Source organism: Heloderma suspectum, chromosome 5, assembly GCF_057233095.1.
Source record: "Heloderma suspectum isolate Gila_16-S chromosome 5, 16-S_ref, whole genome shotgun sequence".
In the NCBI taxonomy this organism is placed as follows: domain Eukaryota; kingdom Metazoa; phylum Chordata; class Lepidosauria; order Squamata; family Helodermatidae; genus Heloderma; species Heloderma suspectum.
The window spans coordinates 198,864,873-198,880,459 of record NC_139462.1 but is presented as its reverse complement, the minus strand read 5'-3'; the positions used below and the strand labels follow the sequence as shown (position 1 = coordinate 198,880,459).

The 15,587-nt window shown below is 43.3% G+C and overlaps 1 protein-coding gene across 1 annotated transcript in view; it reads right to left on the bottom strand.

The window, feature by feature from the left end:
* Nucleotides 1-11,660: 11,660 nt before the first annotated feature.
* The window catches only part of LOC146345054 (macrophage mannose receptor 1-like), a 97,361-nt gene continuing 93,434 nt past the window's right edge, over nt 11,661-15,587 (bottom strand). The window contains exons 29-30 of the mRNA XM_084859002.1: nt 15,053-15,103; nt 11,661-12,720 (exon numbers count right to left, since the gene is read on the bottom strand). Coding sequence (XP_084715128.1) covers nt 12,473-12,720; nt 15,053-15,103 — 299 coding nt within the window. The 3' untranslated portion in view covers nt 11,661-12,472. The remainder of the gene's footprint in view (nt 12,721-15,052; nt 15,104-15,587) is intronic.

The window sequence follows — 15,587 nt, the reverse complement described above, 5'->3', positions numbered from 1 at the left end:
TGGAAACAACACCCTCCACAAAACTTCCCTGAAGGAAGAATCTGAGTGAGCTGCTTTTCTAAAGCTCCTTAAATAAGTCAGGAAGAATGAGTTTCACTTCTGGGTTTGATATTACAAAAAGTATTGTAATGTGCAGATATATAAATAACAAAATTTTGCTGAGTTGTTAATCAGCTTCCACAGAAAATACCTATTTCTGCAGTACCTATTACTTGGGTAATTTAGATTGATCAACAGTACAACTCTCATAACGTAGCCTGGTGGAATCCACAAGCTTAAACATCAACAACAGTATTAAATTCTAAGGATGAAAGGTGATAGAGTGCACTTGATGTAGCGGTCACATGCACCACCCCAAAAGAGGAAATGTATCATCAAAGGAAAGGGCAAAAGAGGATATATATATATATATATATGTATATATGCATAAAACTGCATATGTTCATTTGTATGTACAGTTGAAAATTTAGATACAATTGCTATAATTTAAATAAAAATACAATATAGCTCACTATATTGGGGACTGCTGTGACCAGACCTGTGTGTTTATGGGTGGGTGTGCTTAGTCTGCTGTCCATATGCAAACTCGTGATGGGCAATGTCAAAGCACCTGCTCTTCCTTCTTATGGTTCTTTATCTAAGCCAGAATTGGACTGGACAGCCCTTCATACCAGGGACAACTTCCAATAGAAGCCTGTTTTTTGTAAAGTAGGGCACACGACCACCCTATAACAACTATGGTACTGCCAGGCTTTGACCAGCCTCCAAGATAGCCCATAGCTGGGGGTTTAGTTTTGGCACAGAAGGAAATTATGTGGTCAAAGACAGTTTCTGTGGCTGCTTAGCGAGATGGGTTGTTTAGACTGAGGAGCTGGCTTGGATGTAAGGGCTATAAGGCCTGGTCTGTATTAGAGAGGAGCTTCTGTCCATGTGTATTGTGTGCAATGGATTTATTGGATATTCCCTGAACACCTTGGCTCGGGAATTAATTTTGTTCCTGAAGCACAGCCTGAGTAACTGTCTGGAATGAGGTTAAAGCTCTGGAATGCTGGTGATTGTAGGAGCCACGTAACACATGCAAATGCCTACCTGCCATGCCACAGCTGAGCTGACTAACCCAGAAGGGACCCTTTGAGTTGGGCAATCAAGAACCCTGGTGGGAAAAAAGGACCCAATCCTGAAGTGCCCTCGCTGAGTCGCTGGCCCTCCCATTCAGCACACTGAGATCGCCATCTCAGGTGGCTGATTTGGGGTGTCATTAGCGGACAGCATATTGTAAGTTATTTTATTTTTCTTGTATTTTTACTCCAAGAGAGAAGCAGTTGTAGGATTTTCTGTCTCAGTTGTCAAAATCCTTGGATACTATGCATTTTAACTTGGGGACAGGGGGCACTGTTTGCTGTTCTGCCTTGGTCTGGCTCCGCAGTTCAGTGAAGTCACTCAAAATGAGAACCCAGCTACTCCAAGTACCTTTGATGATTCATTTTCTTTTGAATATTCTACTATGCTACCCTGAATAGCTAGCGAGATGTAAATTTAATCAAGAGGCAAGGAGCCTCCTGGAACCATCTATTCAGTAGTCAGAACCAAACCTTTGCTCCCTTTGTTTTGACTCATCCTGTATCCAGCCCCTGAACAAACCCTTTGTAATCCTTGTGTGAAACCCTATAACCAGCTGAGAATTTGAACAGTTCTTCGTAACTTCTGCTTGGGCATCCCTCACATTGGTGTGTCTCAGTTCCAAGAATAACCCACAGTTTGATCTGCTCATTTTCTCTCTCCTGATGACTGACATGGTTCTCTTCTCTACTGTGACGGCCCACCAAGTTCCCAGGCCAAAGTTCCCCTTGTGCTTTCTCATTGGCTGTGTTTGCCCAGAGAGACCTTGTATGCAGTGCTGGCTCTGGGTGTTTGAGGGCCCTTGGGCAAGACACCTTCCATGGGCCCCCTCCTTGAGTGAGTCTCCCTTCTCACCAGCTGCTATTGCTCCTCCTCTACTTTCTCATCACTGCTACCGTGTGTTTGCTTGGCAGGCAGAAAGTAAGTGAGGAAGTTGGCAGCGGCATCTACTGTTCCTTCTTCTCACTACCAGTTGTCTGAGCCAGAGTGAGGGGCAGGTGAACAAACAGAAAGGGGAAGCAAATTCAGGCAGCTCTTGTCCATGGGCTTCTGCTGGGGTGTGGGCCCCTGGCAGGCGCCTGACCATGCCTACCCTTGATGCCGAATATTTATTAATCACAGTTATTGACTGGCTTTCCTATGCTAAGTATGCTCAGCCTGATGCTAAACCTGTTTTATCAATAAGCCCCGCTGAGTTCAAAAGGATTCAGGTGCAAATGAAACACTTTAAAGGTGCAGTTCTATGCATGCTTAGGCAGAAAAAAGTCCTACAACTCCCAGCATCCCCCAGCCAGCATGGTTGGCTGCGGCATGCTGAGAGTTGTAGGGCTTTTTTCTGTCTAAACATGCATAGAATTGTGCCCTCAGTGCTACTGCATGTAACAGTGGTCCCGATGCCTTGGTAAAAAGCAAAGCTGCTTGAGGAAGACTGAGTTTATTTATTTGTTTGTTAGTTTTTTTCATTTCTATACCACCCAATAGCTGAAGCTCTCTGGGCGGTTCACAAAAATTAAAACCAAAGAGCACACAATAAAACAATATAAAATATATACAACATTAAAACCACAATATAACAATACAACCACAATAAAACCTAGCAGCAATGAAGGGATTTAAAATACAGATGTAAAACAGCAAAGCTAAAAGTCTAGAAAGCTAAAATGCCTGGGGAAATAAAAAGGTCTTTACCCGGTGCCGGAAGGAATACAATGTAGGTGCCAGGTGAACCTCACTAGGGAGCTCATTCCACAGCTGGGGTGCCACAGCAGAGAAGGCCCTCCTCCTAGTAACCACCTGCCTCACTTCACTTGGCAGGTGCTCACGGAGAAGGGCTGCTGAGGATGGTCTTAAGGTCTGGGCAGGCACATATGGGAGGAGGCGATCCTTCAGATAACCTGGCCCCAAGCCGTTAAGGGCTTTGAATGTTAATACCAGCACTTTGAATCGGGCCCGGAAATGGAAGGGCAGCCAGTACAGCTGGAAAAGTACTGGTGTAATATGAGCTCATTTAGAATAGGGAATAAGCAGGGAAAGGAGAGTGGGAACTCATTTCCCACTTACTATTTCCCCACTACAAACTGTCCCTCAAGAGTTCTTTCTAGAGGAAAAGGCCACTTATCTGTCCTAGCCAGCATGACAGTGCGAGAGTCCAACAACATCTGGAGGACGGGGACCACAGGTTCCTCTCCCCCTGCTATAGGGAAATCAAAACATGTGTTTGCAAGGGCAAACATACATTTGCAGCCCTATGTTGGAGGGGAGCAGGAAGCCACTTACAGGGGACAAATCTGTGTATATTGTTGTTTTAATGCTTGGGCACTTTATATGGATTTGTATGCAACAAGGAGTTATCCTCTTATTTCCTAGTAAATATGCATAGGGCAGCAACTTCGATAATTTAAGATCCACTTAACTCAAAAGAACAATGTGTACAAGCACAATATTTTGCAACAGGATGTAAGAAACGGGGGTGGAGTAAATTGTAATGGATAAGCAAAATGTATGTCCTCTGCAATTCATCTTAAAGTTCCATGAGTGTCTTCTCTCAAAAGTGGAAGTATTTACACACATATAATTCAGTTAAATTTTCAAATTAGTAAAAGACATGGAAGCAAAGAAAACAAACGGATGTAAATTTTATATAAGGCTGTAAGCCTAAACATGCTTTCCTGAAAGTGAGTCCTTTTGAGTTCAGCACAATTTTCTTTTGAGCAAATACGTTTAGGATTTGGCTGCCAGAATGAACTTCCAAAAAAATAAAATAAATGGCAAATAAAAATAATGGAAACATTCCATTAAGATTAAGTTCAGTCAAAAGGTATTCAAATTATCCATCAGCTATGTGTGAAAGCTGGAGATCATTCAGTCAGTGACTGAACAATCACTTATCAAGCATTGGTACACAAAAGGACATCTGGGGACACTACTGCATGTATCATATTGAATTCATATAGATGAACATGAGACATGACAGTAAGCATCTGAACAGGAATAACCAACAGGCTAATCTTATTGTAAGTGGCTCTTACCCTGAAAGTGGGAGTTCACATTTCTAAAAGGAAATGTAATTCATATGTGGAGCAGTCTGCTGCCTAGAAAAAGGAAGACAGGGATTGGAGATGCCTTGAGCACCTAGGTCATTCATGCCCAGATCGGAGGCACTTAAGTAAACCAATGATATTCCAGAATCCTAGTTTAGTATGCTATGGCTTTCAGTGTTACATCGCCTCAACTGATACTATGGATAGTGTTTATACGAACAAATGTTATCCAGGACATTGGTAGGTCCTTAAATGATCTGGGGTACAAGCCAATGACATAAATTTGCATAATATGTACATGTGTTAATTTATGTGTAGGTTATGTTCAAAATCCTACAAGCTAGGCTTCAGAAGTATGTGAACCAAGAACCACCGGAAGTACAAGCTGGGTTCTGAAGAGGCAGAGGAACTAGAGATCAAATCGCCAACATTCGCTGCATCATGGAGAAAGCAAGAGAATTCCAGAAAAACATCTAAAGCCTTTGATTGTGTGGATCACAACAAACTGTGGCAAATTCTGAAAGAGATGGGAGTACCAGACCACCTTACCTGTCTCCTGAGAAACCTGTATGAGGGTCAAGAAGCAACAGTAAGAACCAGACATGGAACAACCGAGTGGTTCAAAATTGGGAAAGGAGTACGACAAGGCTGTATATTGTCGCCCTGCTTATTTAACTTGTATGCAGAGTACATCATGAGAAACGCCGGGTTGGATGAATCACAGGTCGGAATTAAGATTGCCAGGAGAATTATCAACAACCTCAGATATGCAGACGATACCACCCTAATGGCAGAAAGCGAAGAGGATCTAAAGAGCCTGTTGTTGAGGGTGAAAGAGGAGAGTGCAAAAGCTGGTTTGAAACTCAACATTAAAAAAACAAAGATCATGGCATCTGGCCCCATCACTTCCTGGCATATAGAAGGGGAAGAAATGGAAGCAGTGACAGATTTTATTTTCTTGGGCTCCAAGATCACCGCAGACGGTGACTGTAGCCATGAAATTAAAAGATGCTTGCTCCTTGGGAGGAAAGCTATGGCAAACCTAGACATCTTAGTAAGAAGCAGAGACATCACCTTGCTGACAAAAGTTCGTATAATCAAAGCTATAGTTTTCCCAGTAGCAATGTATGGCTGTGAGAGCTGGACTATAAGGAAGGCCGAGCGCCGAAGAATTGATGCCTTTAAACTGTGGTGCTGGAGAAGACTCTTACGAGTCCCCTGGACTGCAAGGAGGTCAAATCAGTCAATCCTAAAGGAAATCAACCCTGAGTGCTCATTGGAAGGACAGATACTGAAGCTCAAATATTTTGGCCACCTAATGCAAAGAGAAAACTCCCTGGAAAAGACCCTGATGCTGGGAAAGATCGAAGGCAAAAGGAGAAGGGGATGGCAGAGGATGAGATGGCTAGATAGCATCACTGATGCAATGAAGATGAATTTGAGCATACTCCGGGAGAGAGCAGAGGACAAGAAGGCCTGGCATGCTATGGTCCATGGGGTCACGAAGAGTCAGACACGACTTAACGACTGAACAACAAAATGCAAATTTAGAATTACTAGAATTAATTTAAATTTCACAAATGTAAGCAAAAGTAATAGTTAAACAAAAAGTGCCTCTGACCATATGCAGAATGCATTTCTCTCATTATTGGGCAATTACAACCTCTCCCTGCCCCCCCAGTATGATGCAAATATATCCCACACAGATTGGAGCCTTAGCATTCCCTTTTTAGAGATTAAACACTGACCACTCCTGTTGCAAGCAAACTGCAACCAGATCACATATCTTCTGTTTCCTGCTACACAACAATCCCTCCTCCAGCAACTCTTCGTAAAAACTCATTTATTTTGTGTTTTTGTTTTTCGCTACTCTTTCCTACCACCTCCTTGTTATAGGGAATCTCTCATCCTCCCTGTGACTTAATTTGTGCCAAGGCTTCACTAGCATTAACAAGGAGTCTGTTTTCAGTACTTTAGACTAAGTTCTAGAACAGGGTGGGCAACTTGTGGCCCTCCAGGTGTTTTGGCCTACAACTCCCAACAGCCCTAGCCAGCACAGTACAGTGAGAGATGATGGGAGTTGTAGGCCAAAATATCTGGAGGGCAACAAGTTGGCCACCTGTTTTACACTGTAAGACTTATTTAAAAGTCCCATAGCTGCTTGCAGTGCCATGAGGCTCTCTGCACACAGCCTTCCCATCCCTTCCTGGAACATGCCATCACTATGTCCTAAACCACCTCTTGATATAATCTGCTGCCTGCAGCTATATGGGACAAGTTAAAGATGGAGGCGAAATTTAAGTTTGTGGAGGCTAATAACATCCTTTGCATTGCTGTAGGCAGTGAGCTTCTGCAGAAGCCCAAAGTTGCAGTTTGGGGCAGTAAAATCAGAGCCTGTAGAATACTTCAAAGGGAGCTCTATCCTGCCCTTTCCTCATCTAAGAGCTTTTCTACATGAGGCATTTATTGTGTGCTCATGATTGGCTACTCACAGAAGTTTGCAGGTCCTTTACATGATGTCATCAACTTCCAGGGCACATTCAGCAGCATTTCCCCATTATTCCACATTAAAAAGTTCTGGAGATAATGAAGCATTTAAATTAATTGCAGGTTTTCCCCGTGTGTAAATTCGGCATTGCCCTATTAAGCAGCCACTAGATGACGATGTTTCATTGAGAACTATGGAGCATTGAAAAGTTCTGTCGGCAATCACATGGTTGCTGTTGGTCGCTGTCTAGGAACCCGTGTTAAACGCGGAAAGACTCCACAGCAAAGGAAGCCTGGTAGGACTGCAAGTTTTTTCTTTAATGTAGAGATGCCCTAATTCTTTAATGTAGAGATGCCTTTGAATTACCAAATTACCAAACAAGTAACAGGTGTGTAAGCAGCAGAGCACAGCCACAGTAATAAGTTCTAATTTGCACTAAAACTCTTACATAGAACGTTGAGAAGGGGGGAAAGCAGCAGATACATTAAATATTTTTTGCCAGTTTCTTTGTTTGTCTCAATGACAGCTACACAAGTTATATAAAAAGTATAGTATTTTTGTTGCACATACTCTGTGTAGTTTCCCATGCACGCCCCTTATATACTTCCTTGCTAGCTATTCAGCTTGTGATGCCTGTATATTGGACTATCACTTTAGAAGATGCTGTAGGCTTGTATAATGGGCAGGACGGAGTAGGAAGGTAGGGAGAGATGAAATAAACAGACTAGGGAAGAAAAGGTGGTACTGTCCCCTGTTCTTTAAAACAGGGATGGGGATGCCTAATCCAATCCACAGAGGTTCACCATTCAGCCTATGGAGGCCCGTTGGATTCCATCACAGATTGGAGATAAAAGTTGGGACTCCCTTTAGTGCACCACTTGCCCTCCCAAATTGGTAGGGGGAGTGGTGTGCAGGGGAATCTCCACTGTTATCTCTGATCACAGATTGGGATCTGGCTCTTCCAAGCTCTGTCCAAGTCCATTCACATGCTTCTCACTGTCTCAATCAGGATGGCAAGTGAAGGAGGCACCTGACTTGTCACTCCACCAGGCATCAGCCGAGTTAGCCTTCATGTGCCACTCGCTCCCCCAGTTATCCCTGTCCAGAAAGGGGTGTAGCTGGGCTACCAGCTGAAGCTGACACTCTGTGCCACTGAGGTCACTTGAGCCTCTAGTGACAATAATGACTCCAGGAGAATCCCCAAGCTACAAACCTGCTCCTTCCGGGGGAGTGCAACCCCATTCAGAACAGGATGAACACCCTCCATCCAGTTAGAAGAACCACCCACTAAAGCATCTCAGTTGTGTCTGAATTGAGCTTCAGTTTATTAGCCCTCATCCAGTCCATTGTCACAACCAGGCACTGATCTAGCACATCCACAGCCTCACCTGATGAAGATGAAAAGGAGAAATAGAGCTGTTTGTCATCGGCATACTGGATAACCCCACTCAGTGGTTTCATGTAGATGTTAAATAGCACGGGGGACAAACCCAACCCCTGAGGAACCGCATACGGGAGAATCCACGAGACCAAGGAATATTCCCCAAGCGTCACCTTCTGGAGCTGGCCCTCCAAGTAGGAATGAAACCACTGCAATGCAGTACCACCCACTGCAGCTCAGACAGTTGCCCCAGAAAGGTAGCATGGTTGATGGTATTGAAAATATTGAGAGATCAAAGAGAATCAACAGGGTCACACTCCCCTGTGCCTGAACCCTGACTGAAATCCAGCCTGAACCCTGACTGAAATGGATCCAGATAATCGTCTCATTCAAGAGCATCTGGTCCTGGTCGGTACCCACCCGCTCAAGGAGCTTGCCCAGGAAAGGAGCTTTAGCCATTAAATATATATTTAATATTAGAATTTTGTCTAACATTTAGTGTTATAGGGAAAAGGGGCAGTCCATAAATCCTTAATAAAACTAGCCTCAAAGACTGTGAGTGCTTCCAGACAAGACTTTATTATGCAATCTCTTTGCCTGATTTACAATTTTTTTTACGGGGGGTCCAGACATCATAGTCTTCCCTGTTTCCCCCCTGCTTCTTCCCTTTGTCAAGATGGCATGTGGTTTTTATGTTGTTCAGTCTTACAGGAGGTCTTACAGGAAGAAGTCTCTCATACCTCAGCTATGAATTAATTGGGTGGAACTACCTGTAACATGTAGATAATGATGGACTACCTTGCAAGATTGTTGTAAACAGAGGATTGAAACAGAGAGGAAGGACCTCAGACCTTCAGTATTCAATGTTTCCAGTAATAAATAGTCAAAGAATGTTACTATTACTTGTTTTCTCCTGGAAGCTAGATAAGGAAAATGTGAAATACAGCACATTTTAGTTTCTATTTCTTGCTTAGAGGCCTGGGCAGGGCCTCTCACCCTCCATTACAAACCTTAGGGAGATATGGGCTGCATAGTCTGCTGGGTACAGACTGAAAAACTCACAGTGAAGATAATTCACTAATTACAACATGGAAAATTCATGTTTACCACTGAGTGCACAGTTCATGAGGGGTGGCCTCCAATCCCAGGTCTCTGGTGAGCATAACTGTAGGATGCATGTTTGCTTAACATGTACAGATATGTCCAGTGATGTCACAGCCTTCCAAGTCACAGTGTATTAGGCTGTGCCTGTACATACCATATGATCCAAGCTAACCCATCAGGAACGGCCCATAGCCCTTTTCCTACTGGCACATACAGTAAGCAAGAATGGCAACAAACAGAAAATGAAGATGCAATTAAAAAAAGAAATTTGGCAGCACTCTATTTTTCAGTGTCCATAAAGTTTAAGGCATGATATATCGAGTGACTACTTTTTGTGACTAATTTTCGATAAAATATATTACAAAATAATTGGAATGCCTCATAATAAAATGAGAAGCCTTGCATCATGGTCTTTTAGCAGTTCCTCTAAGCAGAAGACAAAGTTGCTGTGATTCCTTGTTATGAAAATCTCAATGGATGAGTAATAGAGAAAGAGGAAATAGGAATTAAAGATAAATTCAGAAGAAAAAAGGAATCTTGTGTCAATATGATGTTGTTAAGGAACTGAGAGAAATGTAAAGACAGTTACACTGATTCTGCTTCTCAAACTCCACCACCCTCAGCTGTCCAAAGATACATAGGAAGCTGCTTTATCCTGAGTCAAAACCATTGGTCCATCTAGACTAGTATTGTTGACACTAACTGGCAGTTTCAGGCAGGATTTTTTCCTAGCCCTCCCTGGAGAAGCTGGGGATCTAATCTGGGACCTTCTGCATGCAAAGCAGGTAATCTTCCACCTAGCTACAGGCCATTTCCACCTTTTCTTCCTTACTGCCCCACTAGGCCCGAAATTGCTTCCCAGAACACCTCTGTAATATCACTTCACTTACTTCTTTCAAATACCTCTTCAAAACCCACATTATCCATGAAACCTTTGAAAAACCCTTTTGTACTACTACTACTACTACTACTACTACAGCCTATTGTAAGCCCAAGTGTATGCAGCTGATGCCAGGTGGTGGTGGTAAAATGGTGGGCAATCATCTTTTCCAAAGTTCTGCTGGCCAATCCCAGCCAAGGTGGCTGAAAAGGAATTGCAAAAAAAAAAAAAAAAGCCTGGCAGAGCTTCCATTTCTAGAAATGTGCTCGCATTGATTCCAGTGTATGTTGGGGGTGGGGTGGGGATATGCTAGCTGGTCCTGATCCTGGGGCCTTTTCGAGGAGTGGTGGGTGTTGGATTCAGCGATTCCAAGGCCAACCCAAATCCTCTCCTAAAATGCCCCATTCTGCAGCCATCTGCTGGTTGTAGATCTACATGTATGGAGATTTTTATAGGTATACCAGTGGTAGAAGGGCCAACCTGCTGGTGGAGTGACATTTCTTCTCTATCCTAATCCCCTCCAGCCTGAGGATCTGTGGGTTAGGATTGCTCTCTCAGTACATCTAACCAAAATAAATGCACATTCTTCCCCTGTCTACCCTTGCCTCCATTTCCTTCCACTTCTATGTTGCCTTTCCTGCATGAGAGTTTTGACAGCCATCTGAGGCAAGTCCCTTTTTTTTTGTAAAGGGCAATGCACATTCATTGCACTATTGAAACAATAAGAATATCCATTTTAGAAGACTAAGCACATGTGTGTACACACACACGCACGCTGTGGCAAGATATTGTAACAGCGACTTTGAAATAATAGGTCAGAGGCCATAGTGGGTTACCCGGGCATTCTACGTTGCCTGCCAATCATCTTAAAATAAAATAAAAATCTTATCACTGAAATTCCTATTAAGGTTTTTGCATTCATTTCTGTGTATGAAATTTTAATTTCTATTGTAGGGAACTTAAGCATTTCCCCAAAGCAACATTAAATATATAAATGGCACCACCTGTTACTGTTAATTGTCAAAGAATCACAAAGATGGTATTAGTAAAGCCATGAACTTTTCCCCATTTGTACTAGGGTGAGAGAAATCCATTAAACATTCCTTGTTCTATGCTGTAGCACATTTACAAGGTCAAACAATAAAATCTATCAGTGGTGAAACTAAGGGCTAAAACAGACTTTAAATCTGTATCTCGCAGCTAGGTCTTTTTATTTTTACTCTAGAATAGGCACAAGTACACTGATCAGAACCCTAGCATGGGGGTAGCGGGGCTTTTACAATTTGGATGAGGCACCCTGCACCTACTCTAAAGTAGAAAAAAGATGTAGCTGCTAGATATGAATTTGAAATATCCAATTGTGTGGTTCCACCAGCAGGAGGGAACTGCTAGTTGAACAGATTTCCCCCTCCCCCCTGCAGCCCACTGTGTGCCACCAAAATTTGCTCCAGCAGGGTCCCTCAACCCTCCAGAGCAGATCTGGAGCACAAACTGGGGGGGGGGATGGTGGCTAAGGGTGTGTGCGCGGACGTCCCATTGCATGAGTAAAGGTTGGATTCAGCCCAGTGTTTGTTTTGGTCCTAAGATGCATGACATGCTATTTTATATGGAGAAACATCTGCTGATATGTCATAGTGCACCAACTGTAACCATTGAGTAATTTCATTTATACTTTTGAGAAGGGAAAAGTAACAAGGTTAAAACATACAACAAAACCAGAGAGAATATTTCAGATCCTTTGAAACTTTTACAGAAATACTCAATCTAATTGCTTTAGGACACAATCCTACACATGTTTAGACAGAAAAAGTCCTACAACTCCCAGCATGCCCCAGCCAGCCATGGGAGTTGTGGGACTTTTTTCTATCTAAACATGCATCGGATTGCACCCTTTCTTTCTACTAACAGTACTAGTTCAACCTGCCACTTCGTACCCCTTTGGGAATCCTAGGTATATAACAATTGGATACTTCAAGTGATCCTGTCTAAACACGCATAGGATTCTGCCCAAAAACAATTAGAATGAGAATTTCTGTAAAATTTGGTTCTCCAACCAGTTTGTGAATATGCAAAGATAAATATCAGAATAGTAATATCTCCATCATTAACTTAGTGCTTATTTCCATCTAGAAATGGCTCCCCTTAGCTGTACTTTGAATGTGAAGAGATCCCCTGATAAGTGTTATCAGCTAACTCCTGTTATTCAACAATCTTGGCTATCTAGTTACTTTGGCCAAGGGGTAAATAGCAGCTTTGCTTATTTTGAATTCAAAGCTGCTGAATTTCTAGGAGTACAAAATCAAGTTATTGGTTCTTCTAGTACATAATAAAAATGCATGAGCAGATGGGCTCGCTCACTGTTATCACTATTTTGTAAAGGGAAAACAATAGGTTTTGGTAAAGTGCTTCAGGAATTCAATACATTTATTAAAACAAGGCACAGCTTATACTTCATCAGACTAAATAGTTGCATGTTCATTCTGCTCCATGTTCATCACCAGGTCCTTTGTATCGCTAGTTCCAGGAGCGGAACTGCTATTAAAATAGAGAGAATTCTCGAAGTTGTCATCTGTCAGCCTCTGTTGATTCCTTCTCTTGTAGAAATAGAAACCTGCAAGACCAGCTCCTGACAGAATGAGAATCACCACAACAGCCACAATGGCGGCTTTGCTGGAGGGTGGTGCTGGGGCCCCTCCTGTCTTTGATTCTGGAAATTAATGCACAGTAGTTAGAACAACACAGATATGGTGGGAATTGTTATTACAGTTTTGATCCTGCCCTTCCTCCAAAGAGCTCTGGGCGGCCTACAAGGTTCTTCCCTCCCCATGTTACCATTATGGTGAGATGGCGCCCTATGAGCACTATGGCTGAGTAAGGATTTTGAACCTGGTTTGGCCTGGTCCTAGTCTGACGCTCTAACCACTATGAACCACTAAGAGTGACTCAAGTATAGGGAGCATTAAGAGTAGGGGTGGGGAACTTGTGGTCCTCCAGCTCGGATCATCCCTACACTATAGCTCCCATCATCCCTAGTCATGGGCCATGATGGCTGAGGCGCAGGCTGATAGGAGCTGGAGTCCAATAACTTCTGGAGCACTTCAGGCTCCCTGCCCCTGCATTAAAGGGCCCTCTTTTTAGTCAATGAGCAGTGGTGTAGTGGTAAATGTCGAAATGTAGGAGCTAGTCATGACAGACTTCCGCAGCCACCCCCGCAAAGAGAATCAATAGTCACGCTCTCAGGCAGGCCCAGCCCAAGGTATCTTGGCACCTTGAGCGAGGCAGTAGTGCTACTATCCACCAGGCCAATCCGCCATTCTTGCCACTGCCGCTACCGGTGCTCCTGTGTCCTCCTCCCTCCCTGCTTCGCTTGCCAGCCTGCCACTTCTTCCAGTTGTGGGCAGCCACGGCTTCGGCTGCTGCCTACCTGCTTGGCCAGCTGCTCCCTCACTTGATCAGCCGGCCAGCCAGCTCAGCTGATTGCTCGCTTCTGCCGGCCTGGCCACTGCTCCCGCCTTGTGCACCAACTATCGCGAGAAGCCCGACAAATTCCCATGGGAGGTCAGCCAGGGCCAGCCTCTCACAACAACTCATAGGAGCCATGGGCAGGCAGGAGCAAGAGGCTGGTCAGCTGCCCAAGAAAGTGAGGGAGCGGCTGACCAAGCAGGTAGGCTGGGCAGCAGCTGAAGCTGTGGCTGCCCATGCTAGCCTGAAGCAGCGGGACCTCCTGGCAGGGGCGGGGCGGGGATAGCGGCGCAATTCACTGCTCTTTCCCATTCCACCGCCTGATGCGGGCACATGACCCCCTGTCATACATTGATTGATTTTATATATATATATATATATATATATATATATATATATATATATATACACACACACACACACAAATATACACACACACACAAATACACACACACACACAAATACACACACACACACAAATACACACACACACAGAGCTTTTCTATTATTCCATTTGTAGAACAGATTGAGCTTTAAGAGGAGTTCTTCAGCCAGCTGAAATGAAATCTTCACATTTTAATTAGAAATGCAAATGTTCTTCCAAATACCTGTTACCATGAGAAAGAAATATCCACACTCTACTTGATTATTTCCCTCATTCTCTGACTTCCTCTATGCTAATCTATCACAAACAACACTCAGACCTGAAAACCTTATCATCTCATTTATTTGCTAGACCAAGGAGAGTCTGTCAATTACTCTGGTGCTCCAGCTCTGAAAAGAGCACTGGAGCTGCACCCCCTTGCATTTCCCCTCCACTACACCACTACCAATGAGACCTGCACCACTGAGGCCAATGCAGCGAGGCTATGCAGTGATTCTAGCTTATGATCATTGTTTTTATGGACTAAAGCTGCAATTGTATACCTACTTACCTGGGAGTAAACCCCACTGAATTAAATGGGGCTTACTTTTGAGCATGCATGTATAGGATTTTGAATAATGTGGGCAAGAATTGGGATACCACATGTGGTGACAGTGATCATCTATAGATGATATGAAGAGCTCGCAATTACCTTTATTTCTTTCTTTTTGGGAAATTCACTCAAAGTCAGTAATTGTGCTTTGGCCCAAACCTTTCTCTCCTGAGTTGTGTTCCAGAAGATAAGGTGAGATAAAGCAAGACCATAATTTCATGTTGGAGACCAACAAAGACCACTACCACATACCAATCAAGTTATCATCAAAAACATATTTAAATTTTGGTCAGCAATCAGAAGTGAATGAAAAGAGGTTGAAGTGAAAATGACGTTAATGTATTATGTGCTATATAACAGGCAGTATCCAACCATGTCATACCAGTAGTGGAAACTAGGTTCTGAACTATGCAGAAGAGAAAATCCACCTACAGTTACATTTGTGCAAGCGCTGTTGCGCAAGTGGTTGCGCATTCCACTTATGCAACCAGTTGCGAAAGGATAATGCGCAAGCGCTTGTGCAACAGAACGACTGAGTGGAACTCCACTAGTTTCTCATTTTGTTTTTTCTTTATTTCATTTTGTATGGAAAACCCTTACCTTTTTTTTCTGGAATCTTCTCAGCTTTCACAGGCTTCTCAGTAGGCACAACTGCAAAGTGGGAAAAAAGCATGGAATCATAGCATGTTCCAATTCCTTTTATTGCATATTTGGATAACACTGATATATTCAGCAGAAAACATTTCACGGCAGACTCTAAAAATCCATCAATAATTACTTCTCACAAAGAAGGACAGTATTTTGTAGAGATGGGTAACAACTCCCTCCCAGTTCAGATTGGATTGGCAAATTAAAAAATTCTCCAAAAATGTAAAAAAAATTCAGCTTATATTTGGAGCCAATCTAACTTCAGAAATTGCCTGCCCAATTCCCTCTCTCCCAGCCAGTTCCCACTAAGCCCCTCCCCACTTGCTTTTAAACTCTTACTGCCTGGACCTCCAGTGGTGACACTGACATTTCAGTCCTTCCATGAGTAACACCGGCATTTTAGTCCTTCTTTCCTCCCCATCCCTCTGGAACCAGGAAGAAAGGCCCAGTGACCCTTGGGAAATGTGGTTTTCCCAAGGGCAACTAC